This window comes from Garra rufa, chromosome 15 (genome assembly GCF_049309525.1).
Source record: "Garra rufa chromosome 15, GarRuf1.0, whole genome shotgun sequence".
In the NCBI taxonomy this organism is placed as follows: domain Eukaryota; kingdom Metazoa; phylum Chordata; class Actinopteri; order Cypriniformes; family Cyprinidae; genus Garra; species Garra rufa.
Window position 1 is genome coordinate 38,093,045 of NC_133375.1, and position 25,690 is coordinate 38,118,734.

The 25,690-nt window shown below is 41.9% G+C and overlaps 1 protein-coding gene across 1 annotated transcript in view; it reads right to left on the bottom strand.

Annotated features, from left to right (window-relative positions):
• Window positions 1–25,690, bottom strand: part of asic1a (acid-sensing (proton-gated) ion channel 1a) — a 54,100-nt gene that overhangs the window by 13,422 nt on the left and 14,988 nt on the right. Inside the window, exons 4-6 of the mRNA XM_073818946.1 lie at window positions 670–817; window positions 463–590; window positions 233–383 (exon numbers count right to left, since the gene is read on the bottom strand). Coding sequence (XP_073675047.1) covers window positions 233–383; window positions 463–590; window positions 670–817 — 427 coding nt within the window. The remainder of the gene's footprint in view (window positions 1–232; window positions 384–462; window positions 591–669; window positions 818–25,690) is intronic.

Here is a 25,690-nt window from a genome sequence, read left to right on the forward strand (position 1 = left end):
AAATAATTTATAATAGTTTCACTTAACAATAAAAACCCTGATAGACAGTGGATAAAGCCATCATGTGAAGCAATTTCACATTACATTTCACAGTAGACAATAAATGATTCTGAACCTGATGGACTCTCCTAAACTGTATCATTAGAGTAACTGCAGTATAAGAGTAAAATACTTTTGATGTTGTACTGCCAGATGAACGTGAAGTGCTGCTGTAATCGGTGCAGTGACTCACCAGGCATATGCACCATGCGGCAGTTGCAGTTTTCCACCAGGTAGCGAGTCTCGCAGTCTGTTCGACAGGCGCTGATGCTGTACGCTTTGAAGTAATCTGAGCTCGGCGGGGTGGATTTGCAGCTGCCCCATGGAGCAGGAAGATACACCAGCTGAAAAATAAATAATACTAGTGTTGAGAAAAAAACTGAAATACAATCAATGTAAAGCATGCATTAACATGACACCCACTCGCTGCTCTTGGCAGGAAACGAACGTCTGGAATCCTGGTGCGACTCCGAAGCCCAGCTGATCTATAAACGGAGGCTCGTCCTGACTATGAATCTGAACTTTGATTCCTGCCTCAAACGACGAGTCGTCTGTGAAAGAGAACGCCAGAGAATGAGAGGAAGAAAACAGGAGTAGTGTGCATCTGGTGTTTTCCTCATGTGGGCTCACCTGTCTCTCCCCACACAGGTAAATATTCATCCTGCTGAATGTCCAACATGATCTCCAGGCCGTTTCCCATCCCTCCCTTCACGCTGACCAGCGGCGTGCCGGTGTCACCAGAGTTAAAGGTGTAACACTTCCCGTAACGCGTGAACACCTGAAAACACACAGAAGAAAACTAATGCAAATCTTTTATATTAATGTTTTGTAGTTTATTTCTACTGGGCCAATGATTTGGAAACAAAGCACGTACTAGACTGTTCATTCAGTGCCATTTCTTACACAGAAAACCTTTTATTTTTCATACTTTGAAGATAATGTAAGAGATGCTTGCCTGTGTAAAAAAAAAGTCAGCTTTGTTTAAGAACATTAGAGTGTTCCTTTTTCACTATTTGTGTCTAAATAAATAAAATGATCTGCCTCAAAACAGATTGTTCATGGAATACACTAACTAAAACAAAAATAAAAATACTTTTTATATAATATATTGGTATATTGGTATTAGGGGTGTGCAAAGCAGCCGGTATTTGTATCTGTATTTGTTGAGGGGGGAAAAGTATTTGTATTTGTATTCGAGTAAAATTCAAAATAGGCGTAAAAAATAATGAAATACAAAATAAAAATACATCTTGCTGTCTGCAAAAGACAGAGTAACTAAAACGTACCATATAAGGGGCCGTTCACATGTTGCGCCTAAAAACGCGTGGAAAGCGCTAGGCGCGCCACTTTCGCCTTCTTTCCAAAGCGCTCTGCAGCTTGCGCTCTCTTGGCATCTGCCGTTGCTAAGCAACCATGACCTGCGCTCTTCATGAAGACGCGGAAGTTTCAGCAAAGGATAAATGGATTTCCAAAACTAAAAATCGCTTGCAGTAGCTCTGCTACTAAAAACTGTTATCCCTGTAACAACTATGACCGGCTGTTCCTCCATCTTGGCTAAGCATGTTTTTCATGAAAGGAAGTCACATGACGTGCGCTCATGGAATTCTGGAAAAGTTGAGATGTTTTTATCTCGATGCGGCGCATCGCACCGCGTGCGCGTCGCTTCCATTAAGAGCGCGCATACCGCGCATTTACATTTGAAATAACGAACTTGAGCGCGCAAAAGACGCTACATGTGACGGCCTCTAATGGAATTATCTCCCGATCAAACTCCGCTTCCCGAAAGTTATAAACTGCCTCCGGAACCCACTTAAGGTACAAAAATCTATTCAACAAAAATAGTGATGCAGTGAAGTCTTTTTTCGCTCAGCCGAGTCTTCTCTGTTGCTGTGTGGAGCAGCCTGTGTCTGTCACCTGTTTTACCCCCACCCCCCGACTCCTGAATGTCACTCACTCACTCACTCACTCACTCACTCACTCACTCACTCACTCACGCGGGCATGCACTGCGGTCTCATGAGGAAACGCAGCTTTTTGATATAAAGTTTTTCTTGTTCCCGAATACAAATATTTTTTTAATTATTTGTTCGAAATAAGTATTTGTGAAAAACACGCTATTTGTGCCTTTCCGAATACCGTATTCGGGTTCGGCTCCACCCCTAATTGGTATTTATATTGACGTTGACACTACCATTCAAATGTTTGGGGTTGGTAAGTCTCTTCTGTTCGTAAAGGCTGTATTTTTTTTATCAAAAACACACTAAAAATTTTAATAATCTGAAATATTATTTCAACTTAATATAACTGTTTTCTGGATCCAGACTGATGATCAGATCCAGAAATGATCAAATGATTCGCGAACCCGCATCGAAGTTCTGATCTGAATCAAATGATTTGCGAACCCGCACCAAAGTTTCGATCTAAATGAAATGATTCGCAATCTCTGCTCGAAATTCCGGTCTCCAATGCCGATCTGAATCATATGATTCACGATCTGTGCTCAAAATTCAAAGAATTCGCAAACCTGCGTCGAAGTCCCGATCTAAATCAAATGATTCTCGATCAGTGCTCGAAGTTCCGCTCTAAATCATGACTCGCCATCCACGCTCCGACCCCGATCTAATGATTCGCGATCCATGCTTGGTTCCGATCAAAATCAAATGATTCGCGATTCACGCTCCCAATGTCCATACTTATACTACGCCCTTAAATTATGTACTCTTAATACTAATCTTGGAGAGAAAAGAAGTAGCGCGTTGATCTGCCATTCGCGGGTCTTTCATGATGAAAACTCTGCTCATATTTTATACACAATAATGCATTTAAAAGTTAATGACCTAACGGTTGTTTTATAAAAGTTCACATTGCTGTTGCATATAAAATATAACAAAATATAACATAACATGCTTGTAGTTTTTTTTACACATTTTTTTCGTGTTTGTAGTTCTGGACCGAATCCTTTGCCAAAGCGCAATGGATTGTGGACAGTGTTAGCCATTAGAGTGTGCATGGATCCACACTTCAAAAATCGACATGAAGTTGGCGGCGATAGCCTTGTGGGCAGCGTGTCGACATGCAGCGCCGTTGCGCACTGGGCGTCCCGTGTTCAAATCCCAACTCGAGGACCCTCCTGATCCCGCCCCCCATCTCTCTCCCACTTCACTTCCTGTCATGTCTGATCTGTCCTATCATAATAAAGGCAAAAATGCAAAAAAATAAATCTTTTAAAAAAAATCGACATGAAATAGCAGACTTTTAGCATACTCTTTTTAGCATACTATGCTTTGGGACACACTTATTGTAATTTCACACACTATTTAGGATGGATAGTATGAACATTGGAACGCAGGGCCAGATCGTGATCCGCGTTCAAAACTCTGATTTAAATCAAATGATTCGCGATTCACACTCGAAGTTTCGATCTAAATCAAATGATTCTCGGTCAGTGCTCCGACCCCGATCTAAAGCAAATGATTTGTGATCAGCGCTCGAAGTTCTGCTCTAAATCAAATGACTCGTGATCTGCGCTCCGCCCCCGATCTACTGATTCGCGATCCACGCTCGGTTCTGATCTACATCAAATGATTCGCGGTTGATGCTCGAAGTTCCAATCTAAATCAAATAAATCGCGATCTGCGCTCAAAACTCTGATCTAAATCAAATGATTCACGATCCGCACTCGAAGTTCCGATCTAAATTAAATGATTCACGATTCACGCTCCAACCCCGATCTAAAGCAAATGATTCGCGATCTAAATTAAGATCAGCGCTCGAAGTTCCGATCTAAATCAAATGATACGAGAGCCGATTGGAGTACTTTGAAACAGTGAATAATTTTGCGATGCAATGGTTTAACTGATTCTGAGTTTTGAAAAGCTCCATTTTATCCATCAGTATACTTGAAAAATCATTACATGCGATGTTGAAATTCGAAAATAAATGGCTCTTTTGATTGTTGTTTTTACTAGTGAATCTGCTTGATTTGAATGATCGAAGTGACGAGTTTGAATCCATCTAAGCGTCCCAGCGTAAATTAGGGGTGTGCGATATGACGATTTTTGATCGTGGACGATTAAAATGTCTCCACGATCTGCTTTTGAATAAATATCGTAGTATCGTGCTACAGTGTGCCTCCGTCTTAATATACTGTACATTCACTCACGGGACACTGCACTTATTCATATTCGCGATCACAAAAGTACATTATTTGAATGTGCTTCAAAGTCTTGCCGGTAAAATAACGCCATTTGGTCCGCGCGCTGTTCTGGCATGCGCTTCATGAGCGCGTAAACCTGAAGCACGTGCGCTAAAAACCTGTCAAACAGCACCTGATTACTAAACTGAGCTATCTTTGGCTTTTAATTTGCTTATACTGTCAAAAACACGCAAGGATTACATATAAACACAGTCGGTTGTCTAAAGTGAAAGTAAACAGTTAAGAGAAAAACGGATGCGCGTCTGTATAGATGCGAGCAGCTCTGCGACAGAGCTAAACATGCTGTCGATTGTCATTAAAGGGACAGTACACCCAAAAATGTTGTCACTCACATGTCCTAAATCTCTATTATTATTTTTTTCTTGTGCTTAACACAAAAGAAGATATTTTGAAGAATGTGGGTAACAGTAGCTGGTCCCCACTGACTTAAAATAAATAAATAAAATATATGGAAGTAACTGGGGACCCAGCAACTGTTTGGTTACCCACATTATTCAAAATAAGTTTTATGTTCAGCATGTTTTATGCTTAAAAAAATGCGAGAGTGAGTAAATGATGACAGAATTGTAATTTTTGGGTGATGATACACTAATAAAACAAAACACAAAGGAAAATCACTCACTGCACTTGACTGAAGAACGTCTAGGTTACGAAGGTAACCCTCGTTCCCCGAAGGAGGGAACGGAGACGTTACATTGGGATCTCGCCTGAGAGACCGATCACCTCTGAGCCTTATTAAAAAGGCCAATTGAAAATTGGCGAGTGGACGTGCGCGCCGGCCACGCCCCCGTACATACGGGTATATAAGATGGCTGCGCGCACCACTCAGTCAGGCTTTTGCTGAAGAGCCGGGAGAGCCCGGCGTCAGCGCGACGCCAGGGGCGTGGCAGGGGAATGTAACGTCTCCGTTCCCTCCTTCGGGGAACGAGGGTTACCTTCGTAACCTAGACGTTACCCCTTCAGTCGAATCACTTCGACGTTACATTGGGAACAAACCCATGGAAAAGGCCACGACCCTGACGCCGCGTTACGCAACAGCTTCACGTGCTGACAAGTATACGTGCCGGCAGGCGAAGTGTAACGTAACCTTCCCAACGCCCTGGGGCCCAATAAGGGGGCCCCTCCAGGGATGCCAGTTGTACTGAAGCATGGGTTGGGGGGGCGGAGCACATGAAATTTTACATGTGGAATAAGAATAATTCAATATATCCATAAAAAGTTTTTTGGGGATATACGAGGGAAACAGCGGTCTCCTCCGCTGGAATAATAAAAAAACTAAGCCACAACCTGCGGGGCGAAGGAAACCCAGGCAGGATCACAGTGCAGGACTACTCCGCGCCTAGCCCTGACTGCGGGGCAGGAGGACCCAGGGTTCGCCGGAGGGAACATACTGGGAAATAGCGCACGGATCCACGTGGGAATGGCGCAGCAAGCCGACACCAGCCGGTCTTCCCGCTCGCCTGAGAGTCCCTAAGTTAGGACACGGGAGAACGGCCTCTACGCAAGGTTGGAGAACCAAGCGAAGGTAGGGTGTCGCCCAGCCCGCAGCTTCCGATTTTTACATCTGCTGGTGAGGTGCCATGAACCAAGGATCACGGCTGTCCCTGGGTATAACAGGGAGGGACATCTACCACCATTTAGCCAACCTCAGTTCGGGGAGCATTCCCTTTCTGCGAATCCCGAGGCAGATGAAGCTGCTGGTGCGGCTGAAGTGCCGAGTGATTCAGTCTCACATATTTAACGACACTACATCGCACGACTGGGTCTGCCTCCTCCAGAGCAGAGCTTGCAGGTCTACCACCTGGTCGCGGAAAGGCGTGGTGGGGACCTTGGGCACCGAGCCGGGGTCTCGACGGTAACGTGGAGAACGCCGGGCCCGAATTCTCGACACACTTTGCTGGCAGAGAAGCTTGTAGGCCCTCTTGATGGGAGCCAGGGCAGTCAGGAGCGCTATCTTAATGACAGGAACTTTAGCTCGACTGAGGCCCGTGGCTCCAACGGAGCGACCCGCGGCCCTGAAAGGCGACGGGGAGGCCCACGAGGTATGAGGTGCGTGCTAAGCACCTCTGAGGAACCTGAGCTTGTCGGTAACTTACCCTCTTAAAGGAAGCCGGGGCAGTCAGGAGTGCTGTCTTACTGACAGAAATTCTAGCTCGACTGAGGCCCGAGGCTCCTGAGGAGCACCCCGCGGCCCCGAAGGGCGACGGGGGGGTCCCAGAGGGTATGAGGCGTTACTTGACAGAGAAAACTTGTAGGTCTCCTGCCCTCTTAACGGGAGCCAGGGCGGTCAGGAGCGCTGTCTTGATGACAGGAATGCTAGCTCGACTGAGGCCAGTGGCTCAATTGGAGCGTCCCGCGGCTCTGAAGGCGACGGAAAGGCCCCAAGAGGGTGTGGGGTGCGTTCTGGGCACCTCTGGGAAACCTCACGGCCAGTGAATGCTTACCTACTTAGCTCCATCTACTGCATGTGATATGCGGCGAAGCAGCGGCATATACTTAGAGTGAGGGGACAGTCTGCGCTCAACTCTCCTGCAGGAAGGGAAGCATACTGCAACCGTGTAACTCTGTGGAAAGCCAGCAAATAGACCTCATCTCAGTGCGAGCCTGCCTAGTCAAGGGAGCTCGGTACTGAGTGATAATTGTATCACGGCCTGCGAAGGCCGGAGAGGTCTGGGTGTCATCCCGTGCCCTACAGGGAGGGACTGCCGCGAGGGAACGGTTACTAGACCTGAGCCTGGGTGGGCCATTCTTGTAGCGCAACCAACAGACTTACTCCTCGTCCTCCCTGGACTTGCACAGAGTCTGTGCAAGGAGGCTCGCTGGGGAAGGGCGTACTTGGGCCCCGGAGGTCAGCTGAGTGCCAGCGCTACTCTGAAAGAGGCAGCTGGTAATGAGAGCAATCGGGGGCGAGCGGATGTGGCTGGCCTACCGATATGCTCCAAACTAGCTGCGTCACGGGGTGGAGTCGCCATCCTGCAGGTGGTGGACTGCCGTGAGAGCCGATAGGCTGCACGGTTGAGTTTACCTGCTTCAAGTGAATGGCAAGTAGCAAAATCTGCCACGTACTCCCTGGGAGCAGATGGAGAGGCTGTAAGCCTCTGTCGTACATGGCAACCCAACCCGCGGTAAGCCACGGGCTGGCTTGTCGGCCAAACTGCGGGAAAACGCCAGTCCGGAGTGGGCCGAGATGCCATGCCCATCATGGGACTCGATCGTGCTGAAGCGGTCTCACATGAACAAGCTTAGCGGCTCTTAGCGGCTAGAGCTGTCATGTGCCCCAGGAGCCTCAGTTTGAGAGAACCGCTGTGTTGTGCCTGATTGACTCAGGAACTACAGCACTGACTGCGCGCTCTTGGTAGTAAGGCGGGCTGTCTTGAGGACCGAGTCGGGCTCCCGACCGAGGAAACGAATTTCCTCGGTTGGCCTGAAGAACCAGATGGCGGGGGTGCCGAGGCACCAGGTCCCAATGTTCGCACAACGGAACTCACGAGTGGGCTGGTAAAGCACCAGTCGAAGAGACGGTTGAAGAAGCGAATACCTGTCTGCCGAAGAGGGGACAGGGGAGCTCCCATGGCCTAAGAAGGCAGGAAGGAGAGGGACTAGCCAAATGGACGCACCTCGCGCTGAGCGCTCGATCCCCGGGGCAGACCGCCGAAGGGGTGTGCGCCGGGGAAGATCGAGACGCGACAGCGGGTGCCCTTCAGGCAGATGGCTGCAACCCAGCCCTGGAGACGGAAACATACTTGTATGTGCGTCGTCGTGAGCATGTGTGCCGACAGCCTAAGAAGGGATCGGAACAGAGCTCCATCCAGGGCGGATGTTAACCCACCACTCTAACTGGACACGTGAAGTCAGGACACTTATCAAACCCCGACCTCGTCCCGGCTGGAGAGACAGGCTGGATCGCGTCCTTCGCCAGTAGGAACGCGACCTCCGCAGGCAGAACAGAGGCACACCTGCTTCTGAATAAAGAATGTAAGGGGTACCTGTGAGTCTGGGCGGACGCCTGGAGCCGGGCCGTACCGTCCGTATCAACCAGTGTAGTGGTATCAAGGGAACGTTGACCGGCGTGACCGTGGTGGGGCAGCCTGGGGAAAGACAGGGAAGGAGACAAAACCCAGAAGGATAAACGTCCTGGAGAAGTGTCTAACTGCACTAAGCAGTGCTTACCTACTTCCCTGGTTCCCGCGCTGGCGACATCCGGTCCCGAGTCTGGTTCCGAGGAGTGGAAGTGCTGCTCAGGAAGGAAACTCGGGGCCGGGGCCCCAGAGGTGAGAAGGCTGGGTCTTTCTGTGATTTCAAATGACCGGCTAAGTCCCGCTTCCAGCGGGAGTGCCGACAGAGTAGCTCTGTCCACCTCCGGGGGTGCTCGCATCAGGGACGCTTCGAAGCTCGCCTGCGAGGGTCTTCCGTCGCAGGACCCTGAGAGGCGAGCGGCGTCCCTCTCCCACGGGCGGCTCGACGTCGGCTGCGAGCCTGGATCGTGTGGCTCAGCAGGGGACGGAGCTGCGGGGGGACGCCCTCGGCGACGGGCAGGCGGAGGCGGGGGCCCAGGCGGCGGAATGGTAACTTCGCGGCGGGGCAGGATATGTTGGACGGCCTCCGTCTGCCTCTGGACCGTTGGAGCGCCAGAGGAGATGCCCAGCCCGAACGACGGGGAGGCGTACTGCTCTGGCATCTCGACGGGGTATGCTGATGGGCGGAGGATCGCAGGCTTTTGGGGGCCGGCGATACGTTCGACGCCGCTGAGCAAAAACCCTTCACGGTGTCGCCGAATAGGCCGCTCTGGGGAATGGGAGAGTCGAGAAAGCGAACTTTGTCGGCCTCTGCCATCCGGGCCAGAGTCAGCCATAGGTGGCGTTCCTGGACCACGCAGGTGGACATCACCTGACCAAGGGGACACGCCGCGACCTAGTAGCCCGAAGGGCGAAGTCAGTGGCGGCGCGGAGTTCTTCAAGTACCCCCTGGTCAGGACCACTCTCGTGCAGGCCTTAAGGTGCTTGCACCTGGCACTTTTGCAGTGTTGCCATGGCCTGCAGTGCGGGGCAGCGTGTCGGGGGGCGCAGAAAAGGCCCAGCCGATGAGGGCGGAAGAATTTCACATGCCCTAAAAGGGAGACGCGGAGGGCCCCACCAGGCGGGCGCGCCCGCGGGCAAAGGTGCACCGCGATGGCGCGCCCGACCTGGGGGACCGCCACGTACCCCTTGGCTGCCCCGCCATGGAGAGTGGCGAGGGGAGAGGAGCTGGAGAGCGCGTCAAATGAATAGGGCGCCATAGATTTTGTCAGCTCCTCATGCACATCCGGTCAGAACGGGACCGGGGGGGAGCGCGGCGCTGCCGCCGGGCCCCCCCCAGGAACCAGTCGTCCAGCCTAGAAGGATCGGCCGGGCCCCTGAGGAACCTTCAAACCGATCCCCCCCGGCTGCCCGGAGAAGCATAGCCGAAGTTCGACATCAACCTCCAGGGGGGCAGCGACCAAGGGTGGGCGCCGCGCCGCGGGAAGAGATGTGTCACCGTCTGACTCTCCCTCTGATGCTGTGACAGACATCTCATCCTCTGCAGGAGCACCGAAGGAGACGCTCAGCCCGCCAGGCGGGGAAGCGTCTGCTGCGGAAACTCAACGGGACCGCGCTGAGATAGAGAGGTCCGCAGGGCTTTTTGAGCCGGCGGAACGCTGTCTATTGTAATTTGAATGTCCCCCCCCGCGCTCCACCGCGGTGGCCGAAGAGCATAGGCGGCTCAACGGCTGACCACGGGAGGGAGGCGGGGGGAGCCAGCTCGCGAACGAGCGGCGGGACTTCAGCGTGGTCATGGTCATGCTTTCACCGCATGAACCATTCATGAGCACCACCCCAGTGTGCTCAAAGCCTAAACACGTGAGGCAGCGCTCATGTCCGTTCGCTGAGGAGAGGAAACTACCACATCCAGAAACGCACGGCCGAAAAGACATCCTGAAAAGAACGTCTAAAACGGCCGCTAGAAATTGCTCTTTTGTGATCCCGGTTTGCCCAGGGAGGCGCCGCGGGGCAATGCACTCGCCGGGGCTGCTCGCTGGAATGCAAAAAGGCTTTATATGGCCGTGAAAACGGCCGCCCGCGGGACCGCGCTGGCGGCTGCCAAACAATGCTCTTTCTGTGAAACACTCTTTTAGTTATGGCAGCGCAGCAGCAGGAGGGAGCATGAACTCTGAAGAACTCTTCTCGGCTGTTTAGAGGCTCGACACATCGGCTCTGAAAGCAAAAGTCTGACTGAGTGGTGCGCGCAGCCATCTTATATACCCGTATGTACGGGGGCGTGGCCGGCGCGCACGTCCACTCGCCAATTTTCAATTGGCCTTTTTAATAAGGCTCAGAGGTGATCGGTCTCTCAGGCGAGATCCCAATGTAACGTCGAAGTGATTCGACTGAAGGGGTAACTTCAATACAGTTGCTTTAAATGTTGCTTCTATGTATAATTTATGTATATAATGTATATAGTGTTTTATTTTTATATTTGTTAATTAAATTTCTTGAATGCTACTGATAAATACATGGACTGTACCTGAAAATTAAAGCACTGTTTGTTTTATTTGTATAGTATGTGTATTTGTAACATGTAGCTTATCTTTGTTCTTATTTTTTAAAAACAAAGAAAATAATGACAAAGATTTTTTGTCTTCGCCCACTTTGGCTTAAATATCTGCCATTCTTTTTATTTTATATTTTGTTACCTTGTAAGGTTTTGGTTTTAAAATAGAAAAATTAATTTGGCTGTACTACTCAGACAACTTGTAAAAAAGTAAAACCAACATGACAAAGAATCGTGATAAAATCGTGAATCGTGATATTTCTTGAAAAAATCGTGATATGATATTTTTACCATATCGCCCACCCCTAGCGTAAATGACTCACTCAAATTGTTTTGGTTTGTTCCTCTTTTAGCGTCTTCAGCCATGCTTCAACACTCTCAGTAGCCTACTGCTACTGGCAGATATGACGTTAACTAAAATAAGTGAAAAAAGTATGATACTTACAAATAAAATACATATTTTCATTCCAAAGATAACATCCAACACAAATCTTTAAACATATTCAGGTGAATTAACTGGTTTGCTGTTAACTAGTTAAACACTAACTAGTTGAACAGCTGCATTTCAAAATACATGCTAGATGCAAACATTGTGCTTTATAATTGAGTTTGGAGCTTAATTCACTTTATTTGAAATAGTCTGACCTATTTAATAGTTTTGACACTGCAGTTCAGTTGGTGACATTAGAATTGAAAATCTTTTGAAAGCATACCTTCCTTTTCAATTTAAGTGAATGTTAAATTTATCAGTACATTCTGTTATATTTGAGAAATTATTGTTGTTTCTGATTTCTGCTTAATATTTCAGCATTTATTTGAAACAGAAACCTTTTGGAACATTACAAATGTCTTTACTGCCACTTTTGATCAATTTAATGTGTCCCTGGTTTCCTAAATAAAAATGTGTTTATATATACAAAACAAAAGACAATAACTTTTGTTGTGGAGATCATGAGACAAATAAAAAAAGATTTCTACTCAAGATTTTCAACTTATTTACGTCTTTTGCTTCCAGACCCTGATATTTTATTACCCGAGTAACAAAATTTGTTTGCATACAAATATTAATATGTGTTTCTATTTCCATTATATTTAATCTTCCAGCTTCACAGGCCAAATAATAAGCACAGTCTTAACAGGACTCTTGCATTTTATTATTTTCATTTTTAGTTCCCCCCTGCTGTCAGAAAAGATGTGCAGCCACACTAAAACAATCAGAACAAAATAAAGGAGATATTATGGGAGTCGTAGCAATTCTGTACACTGCTAGTTAAACATCCTATTCTTGAAAACTGACATGAGACATGAACAATGAGAGAGCAGGAGAGGAATAAAAAATAAAAAGTTCATTGTAGACCTGCTGAGAGTTATTAAAGGGAGCCGGTTCCTATGGAAACAGAGACCCGAGTGTGAAAAACGCAGAAACGCTCGCACGAACACACACCGGACGCGGCCCGCTCGCTGTGTTCTCTTTGATTCGTTAATTAAACATTTAAAATGTTTCGAGACATTTCCCTTTGAGCACGACTCCATCTGTCTGGCTGTGTTGAAAACATAGCGGGAGATCCTGAGAGGATTTGAATCTCTGCTCTATTTCCTGTGACCTGCGTCAGAGTGACCTTCCCTGCTGTCCACACCAGCATCCATTAGCGCTACACAAACATACCGCATCAATACTGCAAAAACATTCCTGTGTGCCGTCCACCGAGACTCAATGACCTGTAGAACCACCTGAATTGACATTAACAGAGTAAGATAGCTCACGTTAGTTATGCATTCTGCACTGACTAACACTGGGAATAAGCAGCTTAGAAATAAGAGAATAAGAGAGGGAATAAGAGAGCATTCATAACTTTGGGGTCAGTAAGATTTTATATTATTTTTTTAAAGAAATTAATAGGCCTACTTTTATTCAGCATTAAATTCAGATTAAATTGCATTAAATCAAAAGTGGCATTTATGACATTTATAATGTTCTTTTGAATTTTCTATTAAATTAAGGAATCACAGACATATAATTATCACTATTTTCTTAAAGACATTAATACTAAATATAGCTACAAGCAGCAATTACCTCGGTTCATTATATAGCAGGCCCAAATATTTTGCAAAGACAGGTAATTTACCATAGAAATATTATGTTTTTTAACGTTTATGACTGTTATAGCGCCAGCTGTGGTCCGATCTCCGTAAAACTTTGCATGCTTGTTTAGAATTACCTGTTGCATGTGCTCACCAGGTTTTGTGAAGTTTTGAGTTTTCCTTTAGGCTTTATAGGTTGTTTTATTGTTGATAATTATTGACCTAGAGAGGCTAGAGAACTGTACTGCAGTATCTTCTCCATCATCTAATAAACAATTTGATTGACAGCAGTGGTTCTAGAGGCAAAGTTGTCCAGAATGAGGAGTTCTGTCATATGATACCAATATCGCGTGTACAGTGGGTACGGAAAGTATTCAGACCCCCTTAAATGTTTTACTCTTTGTTATATTGCAGCCATTTGCTGAAATCAAGTTCATTTTTTTTTCATCATTTATGTACACACAGCACCCCATATTGACAGAAAAACACAGAAAAACTGAAATATCACATGGTCCTAAGTATTCAGACCCTTTACTCTGTATTTAGTAGAAGCACACTTTTGATCTAATACAGCCATGAGTCTTTTTGGGAAAGATGCAACAAGTTTTTCACACCTGGATTTGGGGATCCTCTGCCATTCCTCCTTGCAGATCCTCTCCAGTTCTGTCAGGTTGGATGGTAAACATTGGTGGACAGCCATTTTTAGGTCTCTCAAAAGATGTTCAGTTGGGTTTAAGTCAGGGCTCTGGCTGGGCCATTCAAGAACAGTCACAGAGTTGTTGTGAAGCCACTCCTTCGTTTTTTTAGCTGTGTGCTTAGGGTCATTGTCTTGTTGGAAGGTAAACCTTCGGCCCAGTCTGAGGTCCTGAGCACTCTGGAGAAGGTTTTCGTCCAGGATATCCCTGTACTTGGCCGCATTCATCTTTCCCTCGATTGCAACCAGTCGTCCTGTCCCTGCAGCTGAAAAACACCCCCACAGCATGATGCTGCCACCACCAATCTTCACTGTTGGGACTGTATTGGACAGGTGATGAGCAGTGCCTGGTTTTCTCCACACATACCGTTTAGAATTAAGGCCAAAAAGTTCTATTTTGGTCTCATCAGACCAGAGAATCTTATTTCTCACCATCTTGGAGTCCTTCAGGTGTTTTTTAGCAAACTCCATGCAGGCTTTCATGTGTCTTGCACTGAGGATAAAGCCCCAACTGGTGGAGGGCTGCAGTGATGGTTGACTTTCTACAACTTTCTCCCATCTCCTGACTGCATCTCTGGAGCTCAGCCACAGTGATCTTTGGGTTCTTCTTTACCTCTCTCACCAAGGCTCTTCTCCCCCGATAGCTCAGTTTGGCCAGACGGCCAGCTCTAGGAAGGGTTCTGGTCGTCCCAAACGTCTTCCATTTAAGGATTACGGAGGCCAATGTGCTCTTTGGAACCTTAAGTGCAGTAGAAATTTTTTCGTAACCTTGGCCAGATCTCTTTGACCTCATGATTCTCATTTGCTCTGACATGCACTGTGAGCTGTAAGATCTTATATAGACAGGTGTGTGGCTTTTCTAATCAAGTCCAATCAGTATAATCAAACACAGCTGGTCTCAAATGAAGGTGTAGAACCATCTCAATGATGACCAGAAGAAATGGACAGCACCTGAGTTAAATATATGAGTGTCACAGCAAAGGGTCTGAATACTTAGGACCATGTAATATTTCAGTTTTTCTTTTTTAATAAATCTGCAAAAAATGTCAACAAATCTGTGTTTTTCTGTCAATATGGAGTGCTATGCAATGTACAATCATTTACAAACGCGAATCCCCCCCCCCCCCAGTGGCCGATTTCATTAACATTTTTCACAGACCTTTGGGACTATGAGTCAAACAGGCCCACAGAGTTTCGTTCTGATCAGCCTCTGTTAACCATGTCTAATAGGTGCTCAAACTTCATTAGCCAATGGCGGCCATGCTTTTTTGAGATATGCAAATGTTCTTATAGACACTTGTGGCACTTTGGACAGGACCGTGCACAGTGATTTTCATGTTGATAGGACAAATGGTTGTATAGGTATAGGCATTTTTTTTTTGTTTTTTTCCCTCTCTTATAGCACCACCAAGTGGCCAAGCGGAGATGCAAAATAGCGATTTTTGCTGCAAAATAAGTGCTCTGAGTTTGGCTCAATCCATTCAGGAGTTATAGGCATTTTATTAAAAGTGGCCCTGCCTCTTTCGAACATTCTGGGAGTCGAAAGACTTTTTTTGTGATAATTTTTGATATTCACTTTCCAGAGAATCTTTCTGCACTGGTTTCGTTATGATCAGGCAAAAAACCTAGAACTAGTTTGCGAAAGTTGGCTTTCCAAAAAAAAATAAAAAAATAAAAAAATTTGCCGTCCCCATTAGGGCAATTTGGGCAAGCTTTGGTGACATTGTCGGTGGTGTGAGTACTACCATCCCTGCATGTTTCAAGTCTCTACAACTTACGTTTTAGTTTGCACAATTAGTTTTGCAATAATAAAAGTTTTTGTAATCATAAAAGTTTCTTGAGGAGCAAATCAGGATATTAATTTCCGATTTCCGAAGGATCATGTGACACTGAAACACAGATATGCGTTTTTCAGGGCCGATGCAGATTATTACAGATCAAGCAGATCGTTAACCGATGTTTTGAACCGATATATATGTCTGGTGTAAAAATTTAAATTAACATCAAAATTAAGAATAACTAGGCCTCTGACAAAAACTTTCTTTAAATGCGTTTAGAATATTTTATCTGCAAATTGGTAATGAAAATTACTGATACCGATAACTATAAAAATGCTTAATATTGGCGCCGATAATCGGTTGACCCCTAAACTGAAGACTGGTGTAATGATGCTGAAAATTCAGCTTTGCATCATAGAAATAAATTATATTTTAAAATATGTTCAAATAGACATCAATTATTTTAAACTGTAATAATATTTCACAATATTAAGGTATTTAATGTATTTTTTATCAAATAAATGCAGCCTTGGTGAGCAAAAGAGACTTTCAAAAGCATTAAAGGCACAATATGTAAGTTTTTGCTGCTAGAGGGTGCATTTTCAAAACAAACAAAGCGTAGTTTGATGACGCAGTGATTGAGTGTGGAATCACGGAAGTTGTTGTCTTTATCCACACAGCCAATGCAATCCGTTGGGATTTGGGCAGAAACCATGGATGAGCTAATGTATTAAGGACTTATTAAGGTCACTGTAGTATAAAGCAGGATGGGGCTGAAAGTTGTGGAAGCAAAACGAGGACGCTGAAGCAACTGCTAATGAAGGACAAGCGTCATACACAGCTCGAAAGCAGCGGAGCTTTTTTTAATGACAGAGTCGACCACTTCCACTTCTTCCAGTCATGCGTTTGTAGTAAAGCAACACTGTTTTATCATACTAGATACATTTGAGTGTGTTCTACTCAGTACATTCGTCACCTATCCATTAAAATGATAACATATTAAAGTGTCTATAGGGTTTCCATGTTTTATACTAAATAAAACTGGAAAATCAAGGGTGTATGACGTCATTGGCAGGCAATGCTATGACAGGGTCCATTACGCTAGTTAAAATAGCTTATTTCTCTGGAATTAAACATTCTTCGAAACATTTGGGATAATGTAAGCACACAAGTCAGCAAAATATATAACACTGTTCTAGTGTTTTTTTTATATATTTTAATCAAAACCTTACATATTGTGCCTTTAAAGAAATCTTACCAAGTTTCTCAGATTTTTCTCCTAATAAAAAGACCCAAAACTCAAAAATGTCTCAAACTGTACCTAGATTTGTCAAAATACTAATTTAAGCCAACATTATTAAGAGATCTTGATATGATCTCAAATATTTCTCATCAAATTCTTCCAAGATGAAATGATTTGAGCTTGTATCCACAATGATTTTATAGCTGTAGTCCTACAGTATGTCAGAAATAGTCTTATTTGTGTCTATTTTTTATTATTATACTAAGACACAGAGGAACCATCTCAGACAATACAACATCTCCAAGCAGTATAAATTAGGGAATGTGTTTTTAACTCTGACACAACATCCTAAAAATACCACATTCATGGCTCAAGACAGCGAGATGCATCATAACAGTTCAAACACATCCATTTAGCACATGTTTGCATAGAAAAAAAACCTAAAAAACAAAAAAGAAGAAACATTCTGCAGTTTAACTCAGTAGCACTCAAGAACCTTTGCACAAATGCATTCCGACATCAACTTAGATCATTCTACTAAAAAGCAAGATCATTCAGCCTTGCCAAATTGAAAAACTGCTCCATTTTGTTGGTTTCCAGAAGGTTTGGGCCACTTGTCAGCTATGCCAATTTGGGAAACCAACTAAACCAGCATAAACCACCTTTTAGTTTTAGGCAGTTTTGTTCATCAGGACAGAATCCGATTTGTCGTCTAAAGCCACAAACCCTGTAGCTCTTCTTTCCCCTTCCAATCTGTCTGACTGCTTGAATCATGGCTATGTGTGATCTGTGGGTTCTCGTGAGGGCAGGTCTGCCCGACAGAGCCGCCTGGTTTAAATCTCTGGTGCATGAGAGACCTGTGCGCCGCAGGAGCTGAGCAGAAATAATTACACCAGTAAAACAGCAGAGAGAAAGATAGATGGAGGACTGATCGGGATGATCATGCTGAAAACAAGACACTGCATCTCAAGAATAATAGCATGGGGGGATATTTGTCCACAAGACTTGCGGATGATTGACTATTAGAAAGTCAGAAAAGAACATTTGGAGAAATGTAGCATTGCATCACTTGCTCACCAATGGAGTGCATGGGTGCCGTCAGAATGAGAGTTCGAACAGCTGATAAAAACATCACAATAATCCACAAGTAACCCACAGTCCATCAATTATCATCTTGTAAAGCAAAAAGCTACTTGTTCATTTGGTTGTTTTTAATTTCAAACTGTTGCTTCTGGCTAAAATATTAGTCTCTATACTTAATACTGCTTTCTCCTGTACAGAAAAATAAATAAATAAATAAATCTTAAGGTGGCATTGATTGGTATTGCACAAGCAAGCGGCATCTCAAAATCTGCAAACTGTTCTTTGCATGAATTATTGCATCAGCATAACATACTAAAAAGTCAGATCCTTATTATTTTGTCACTCCCAACTTTTTAATCTGCGTCTGAAAAGTGTTTTAATGGGCTAATTGTGTTAAAGATGCATAGATTAGTCGGTTAGTGTTTAATAGGCTGTGCATTTCTCATTGGTCTTCATTCTTTATGCAAACACCCCCCGCCACCACCGTCATCCGGTCTCTCCTTCGGCAACACTCTGGAGTCCAATTAGCTGTCATTATTAGCTGTAAACATCATTTACGTGGGGTGGGAGCACAGGCGGCATGCAAAGGCACTTTAATCAATGTCTCATTACCATGTGAGATTATTCATTGCACAATAATTTATTCATCTGCGACTGAAGATCTGAAACATTGACTTTGGTTATTAAAGAAGTCTCAGTGCAGAAAAAGGGGACGTGGGTGACTGTGATCTGTTCTTTTTCTTATGTTCTTATGCTCTATGTTTTATTAAATGCCGGCTAGTATTTCTCTTATGCACACCAAGGTTGCATTTATTTTATTTGAAAAACAAACAAACAAACAAAAAACAGTAAAATTGTGAAATATTATTACTATTTAAAATGACTGTTTTCTATTTGAATATATTTTAAAATGTAATTTATTCCTGTGATGCAAAGTAGAATTTTTAGCATCATTACTCTAGTCTTCAGTGTATGATCCTTTAGAAATAATAATATGCTGTTTTGCTGCCAAATAAAATTTCTTATTATTATTAATGCTGAAAACAGTGGTGCTGCAACATATTTTTGTGGAAAATTAGATACATTTTTTAAAGGTTTTTTTCTATAAACAGAAAATTCAAAATAACATGATGTAACATTCTAAATGTCTCTACTGTCACTTTTGATCAATTTAATTAATCTCTGAACAATAGTATTCATTTATTTTAAAAAATCATTTAAATAGTAGTGTATTTTAGATGTTTTTTGCTATTTTAAGTTTATATCATAAATCCAAATTTTTATTCCACAATTCTGAGTTTATATCTCATAATCCAGACATTTCTTTTTTTTTTTTGCAATTCTGAGTTTATATCTCACAATATAGACTTTTTTTTCTCACAATTAAGATTTTATATCTCACAATTAAGAATTTTTTCTTACATTTCTGAGTTTATATCTCACAATTAAGACTTTTTTTCCTCGCAATTCAGAGTTTATATCTTGCAATTCAGACTTTCATCTTGCAATTCTGAGTGCAGGATCCGTCAGAAATAATTATAATATGCTGTTTTGCTGCGAAGTAAACATTTCTTATTATTATTCATACTGAAAACAGTTGTGCTGCAACATATTTTTGTGGAAAATGACAATTTTCACGATTTTTTGATAAACAGGAAATTCAAATTAACATGTAACATTGTAAATGTCTTTACTGTCACTTTTGATTGATTTAACTAATCTTTGCTTAACAAAAGTATTAATTTTTTTTTTTTTTTTTTTTATCTTTCCACCCCTAACTTTTAAATGATAGTGTATAAACATCAGGGAAATTGATAAATTAAATGATATTAAAAAATTGTTATTATTATTTTCTTGTTTTCCCATCATGTTTTTCAAAAAATCCAAATTATGTCAATTGATGGGTGTTAGAATTTCAAATAATGTATCCATTTTGAAATGGAGGGAAATTTGTGCGATAACAGAAATACATTATTGCGCACAAAATTTGAGAGACAGCTAAATATTACATTTCAAAATAATTAAAATAATAATTTCTGAAATAATTATTAGGGGTTCAAGCGCATAGAGCTGAAACTCTTTTGTAATTGTTAGAATGGCCAAGAATCAGTAAACTCCATGTAAAACTGATCGTGCTGACCAATACGTAAATCGTAGAGACTTGAAACTTGGAGGGATGGTAGTACTCACACCATCTACAACGTCACCAAAGCTCACCCCAATCGGCCTGATGAGGGCACTACAGCGATCAAAAGTACGAAATCACTCATATCCTCTCAATCGTTTGTCTTGTCTTGTCTTACTTTTGCGAACTACTTTTAGGTTTTTCAACCAACTGGAACCAGTTCAAGCAATTCTTTGGAGAGTGAATATCAATAATTATCAATAACAGGTTGAACTTTCGACCCTCCATCGCAAAAGGACGGCAAAACGTTTTGAAAGGGAGAGGGCCACTTTTACTAAAACGGCTATGACTTTTGAACAGAATGAGATATCTTCGCCAAACTCACAACGCATATGTAAGAGCTGAATCTGAGGTCACGTGAAAAAAGTCGTGGAGCTTGGCCATTTGGTGGCGCTATAAGAATAAAAAAGCCCTAACTACGTACCCGTTTGTTGTATCAACGTGAAAATCATTATGCACGGTCTTGGTCCAAAGTTCCACAAGTGGCTATGAGGTAGGGGTGGGCGATAGGACCTAAAATTAATATCACAGTATTTTTCATCTTTTGAACGGTGACGGTATAATATCACGGTATTACTTTTTTTGGTACATTTTGGGAGGAGTAGCCTGTCCTGTCCCTTTAGTATGTGAATAAAGTTAATATTTTTTATAGGGCCGGGACTCGATTAAAAAATTTAATCTAATTAATTAGAGGCTTTGTAATTAATTAATCGAAATTAATTGCATTTTAATCGCATATAAATATTTGACCTGAGAACAGTGAGAAGTAAGATTTTTACATGGATTTTTAGTATACCATTGAATAATGACTGAATACATAAGCTTAAGCAACAAAATATTGTTTATTTTTGTTCAACCAAGTCCAACAGACCAGTGCAATATTGCCATTAAGTGTAGCAAGAGGCACGTTCTTTAACGAGTCTTTCATGCCGAGAACTCTGCTCTTGTGTTTGCTTAATTATGCATTTAAACGTTAATGACCAAACCTATCATTATAAATGTTGCTGCACATGGAATATAACGCGGATAACATTTAAAAAATATTTTTTATCAGGTTACACACTGATTATTTATCACTCAAACCCCTTTCTCTACCTGTCCGTTGGTCGCGCATATCCTCCATGTTTGTAGTTTTTTAACACTTTTTATGCGTGTTTGTAGTTCTAATTGCATCCTCGTTCACGGCGCAGTGTGTTGCGGGCAATAGCCGTTAAGAGTGTGCATTGATCGTTAAGTAGTAGACCATCCGGGAATCTTTGGAATACTTTTTTAAACATACTACAATTTGGGACATACAATACTATTTAGGACGGACGCAGCTTGTCTGAACCAGAGCCATATAAAAAGATCTTTTTATATGGCTCTGGTCTGAACGCTAGTTGGTGCTCCAGTATAATCGGTCCGCCGAATCTCATCCAGTGAGAAACGTTCCGCGGTGCAAAACTAAGTGCGATTAAAATGCGTTAAAAAAATTTAACGCGTTATTTTTGTGTAATTAATTAATCTAAATTAATGCGTTAAAGTCCCGGCCCTAATTTTTTATAATATAATAGGTAAATGGTAGGTATCCTTATCAAAAAGAGCCATGGGAGAGTATTATGCATTCTCAACATATTTATTTTGCAAAAAAACTAAAGATCTTACTTAACAGTGTACAACAAAACAAAAATTATTTTTTATTGAAATTTAATTTAAATTTAATTTAAATTTAAAACCTTTAAATAAATGGGGGGAATCAACCCATGGCAACAGTTTAAAAGTAGACCAATTCTGTGGGGGAAAACGCAGACTTGGCAACCCTGCATCCAACACGAGCTGCTGGAGGTAATGTCGTTGCACACATGAGTACGAAATTTTCGTCCGAGATTTTTGCACGTAAAAAAAAAAATTACAGGTTATGTTAATCGAGTTTACACACTGCCTCTGAAACTTTCGTCCGTCATAAAAAAATTTGGATGGTGTTTGATTTTCTGCATTTTCGGTCGTCCCGATTGCCACTCCGCCCCTGGTATAGGCTACAGGCCCGACCTTTCTTCAGGATGTTTCACCAGTCGTTTAATGGCCACTCCCCTTTTACCTACCACCTGCAAAGCTGATACGAATATGTTTTACTTTTTTATTTACAACAAGATATATAGTATAAGGACAGGTATTCAGACCACAACTGAACGTTTGAAGAAAATTTAATGCCTTATTATTTAGAATTAGCTATTATTGATGTAAATGCAGCCGTTCGAGGCACATAATTGATTTATTACGGTATTGACGGTATTAGAAAATCCATGTCGTGGCGCAATGTCACACCGGTGCTGACTATGACACCGGTGTACCGCCCACCTCTACTATGAGGACATTTGCATATCTTAAAAAACATGACCAGCTTAAGCCAATAAACTTTGAGCACCTATTAGAAAAGCTTAACAGGTTGATTGGAATGAAACTCTGTGGGCCTGTTTGACACATGAACCTTTATTTGAAAGAAATCGGCCACTGGGAGCCGATATTGCATTTTCAAGGGCTAAAACGATTGTATATTGTGCAGCTTTTCATACAAACACATGATATTCATATCACACGATAGACTTCCTCATTCCGAACAACTTTGTCACTAGAACTACTGCTGTCAAACAAACCGTTTGTTAAAGGATTGAGAAAAAAAAAAAAAAAAAAAATACTTTTGTGAACTATCCCTAGGTCTGAAAAAAAAAAACAACAACTGCAGTTCAATTCGCTAGACTCTCTAGGACACTAATCATCATAAAATTTGGAAAATTACCCTTTGGAAAACTATAATGGGGTTGTGTTTAGAAAAGGGGCCTGTCAAAATATACCCAAAAGACTATAAAGCCTAAACGAAAACTCAAAACTTCACAAAACCTGGTAAGCACATTCAACAGGTAATTCTAAACATGTATGCAAAGTTTTAGGGAGATCGAAACACAGTGGGCGCTTTAACAGTCATAAATGGTTCCAATGACCAAGATTTGGCAAAAATGCTTTTTTAATCATTTAGGTGGTTACAGGTTACTTGCTGAATAATATGTAATGACTTTTTTCATATGTGCCTAAATGTCTTCCCAGTAATCGCTATATTATAAACAATTGCTTTTTACTACAATGATTAAATATCAATTCAACAGACTACATTAAAAAAAAATCATCAGATATTTGATTAGATTTTTTTTTAAATAACCAGCTACTAATGTGAAAACTTTTTAACAGATCTTGTAAAAACAACCATACGATTTCAGCCTCAAATGGTTAAAGAAAAATCACCAAGTGCACCCTATTTGTGCAAAGTGCCAAATAAAGTAGTTTGGAGAGTATCTAAACAGCATTTGAGCCAAATGACTTCCGTCATCAAGGCCAATGAAGCAAGCAATTCCCCTCCCAGAACGAAAACCCATCAAGCATTTAATTGTAGCAACACAGAGCTGAAAACCACTAAATAGAGCCGGCTGGCCGTGAAGACCGACTAAGGAGAGCCATCCCTCGAACTCCATTAACAATTACAAAAAGTCTGGTGCACTTCACTGGGCTATTTTTTCCCAAAGCACTGAGTCAGTAAAGACAGAGATAAAGAATAGACTGTCCCAGACACTCTCTCACACATCACACCAAATCTAATATTTAACACTGACCTATTTTAAAGGCTGCAGGGTATTTTGAACCTGCTGTGGGAGTTTAAAGCAGCCCGGAGCAAACGCGACTCTAGGCTTTCTTCAAAAGCCTGGCATGGAAGGTGAGATAAAGTCATCGGGGAATAATAAACAGGCAGAGGTTTTGGGAGACTCTTTGCTCATCTGGGAACTACTGATGCTGTTATACAAGCACTTATATTTAGAGATGGAAAAATCCCTGTACAATATGCTCATGCTGGCATTTGGGTAAGTAGGGCATTATCACCAACACACACACAAAAGACTTCGGATGCTTCAGACGCGGATGGGGGAGTCAGTTCCACATGTCGCCATGGAAACTTGGAGAGAAACATGGTTACATCACCAAAGCAACCTTTTCAGCACCATAGTCCTCATAGTGTCATAGTGAACTCTTGCTCAGACGCTCGCTTTCAGTAATGAGCTGCTGCTCACATCTGCTCTCATCGCTTACAGTTAAACATTTAGGTGTGAGTCACTGGCTTCTCAGACATAAAAGTACTGTAGCAGTGGTTTCATGTGGTAATATCATGGTACACGGATATATACCATAATACAGTGGTTGCCACATGCATGAATCATGGTTGCATGGCATGGCAAGTACACTGTAAAAAAAGGATTTTTTTAAACAAAGATTATTGGAGTTTTTATGAGATGCTTGTTTACGCTATGGGATAACAAATGTAAAAAGTAATTTCAATTTTTAAACTTACAATACTTTTTTTCTTTGCAATTCTGAGATTATATCTCACGCTTGAGAATTTTTTCAGCACAATTCAGAGTTTATATCTCGTAATGCAGACCATTTTTCTCCCTCACAATTCTTTATTCATATCACAATTCAGAGTTTATATCTCATAATTTAGACTTTTTTTTCTCACAATTGTAAGTTTATATCTCACAATTCAGACTTTTGTTTGTCATTTTAAGTTTATATCTCACAATTCAGAATTGTTTCTCACAATTCTGAGTTTTATATCTCACAATTCATACCTATTTTTGCAATATTAAGTTAATATCTCACAAGACTTTATATCTTGGAATTCAGACTTTCTTTCTTGCAATTCTGAGTATATATCTCGCAATTTAGACTTTTTTCTCACAGTGGAGAGTTTATAACTCGCAATATTTGAATATTTGAATATTATATTTTTATTTTGACCTTAAAGCAACACAGAGCAATACAAAAAGCTGCAATATTATGGAATTTGATCTCAAAATTCATATCTTATAATTCAGACTTTTTTCTTGCAAATCTGAGTTTATAGCTCACAATTCAGACATTTTTAGCTATTTTAAGTTTATCTCTCACTATTTAGAAATGTCTTCTCACAATTCTTGCAATTTATACTTTTTTTTGCAATTTTAAGTTTATATCTCACAATTCAGACGTTTTTCTCACAATTCTGAGTTTATATCTTAAAGTTCAGACTTTTTTCTTACAATTCTGAGTTTATATCTCACAATTCAGACTTTTGCCTTACAATCTTGAGTTTATTTCTTGAAATTCAGACATTTTTCTTGCAGTTCTGAGTTTATATCTTATAATTCAGACTTTTTTTTTTTGCAATTCTGAATTTATATCTCACAATTTCAGACTTTTTTTAGCAAAATTCTGAGTCTATTTTGCAATTCAGACTTTTTTGTGCAAATCTGAGAAGACAGAAGTATGAAGTGCAAACTCAGAGTTCAAAGGAAAAAGGTCAGAATTTCATTTTATTGTCACTTGAATACTTTCTAAGTGTGAGATATAAACTTAAAATTGCAAAAACAAAAGGTTAAATTGCAGGACATAAACTTGCAAGAAGAATTGCAAGAAAAGTCAATGGCAAATAAAAATCTGAATTGTGAGATATAAACAAAAAAGGAAAAAAAAACTCTAATTTAAAAAATGTAAAAATGTTTCAAAGTAAACACACAAATTCTTTCAATGTGCTTGAAAGACTATATGGTACATGCACAAAAAAAAACCTTTAAAAAATGTATGTTTATTTTCTGCTACAGTGGTTGGATCAGTGGTTCAGATTTGTACTTACTGCAGTTCAGATCTGACAGATTTTAATTTGCATTCCTGTAGTTCAAAAGGAAGCACTTAATACCAACAATGCCAAGGTCATGGGTTTGATTCCCAGAAACACCTCACAG